Below are 378 nucleotides of genomic sequence, written 5' to 3'. Positions count from 1 at the left end.
TATTAACCGGCGCGCAATCCCTTCCCCAGGTTCCTCAGGAAGACCAGGCCTGCAACATCCCTAAGTCTTGCAAGCTGAGGAACCGGGCCGTCCGCGGGGAGAGGTACCTGCACACCTGCTACGAGTGCCCTGACATGTACCCGTGGCTCAAGAACGAATTCGGTGTCGATCTCTAGGAGGCTAGACACTAAGCGAGCGAGTTCTGCCTGCTTTTTTTTTAAGGATGATAGATTCTATAGTGTGGTGAGAGAGTACGTTTCCATGGATACTGTGAACGCGAGACAGCTTGTCATAAAACGCTGAAAATACGAACACACGAACATGAACACATACACGAACACACATGCATGAACAGGAACACACACATGAACACATGAA

At 50.0% G+C, this 378-nt stretch overlaps 1 protein-coding gene across 2 annotated transcripts in view; it reads left to right on the top strand.

Moving 5' to 3' along the window:
• Positions 1 to 372, top strand: part of LOC119581614 (chitin deacetylase 1-like) — a 14,718-nt gene extending 14,346 nt beyond the window's left edge. For both annotated transcript variants that reach the window (XM_037929730.1, XM_037929731.1), the window contains exon 11: positions 30 to 372. In XM_037929730.1, the coding sequence (XP_037785658.1) occupies positions 30 to 176 (147 nt within the window). In that variant the 3' untranslated portion in view covers positions 177 to 372. The remainder of the gene's footprint in view (positions 1 to 29) is intronic.
• Positions 373 to 378: the final 6 nt, after the last annotated feature.

Source organism: Penaeus monodon, chromosome 15, assembly GCF_015228065.2.
Source record: "Penaeus monodon isolate SGIC_2016 chromosome 15, NSTDA_Pmon_1, whole genome shotgun sequence".
NCBI lineage: Eukaryota > Metazoa > Arthropoda > Malacostraca > Decapoda > Penaeidae > Penaeus > Penaeus monodon.
Note: the sequence above shows the minus strand (reverse complement) of the source record. Positions and strands in the feature narration are given on the sequence as shown.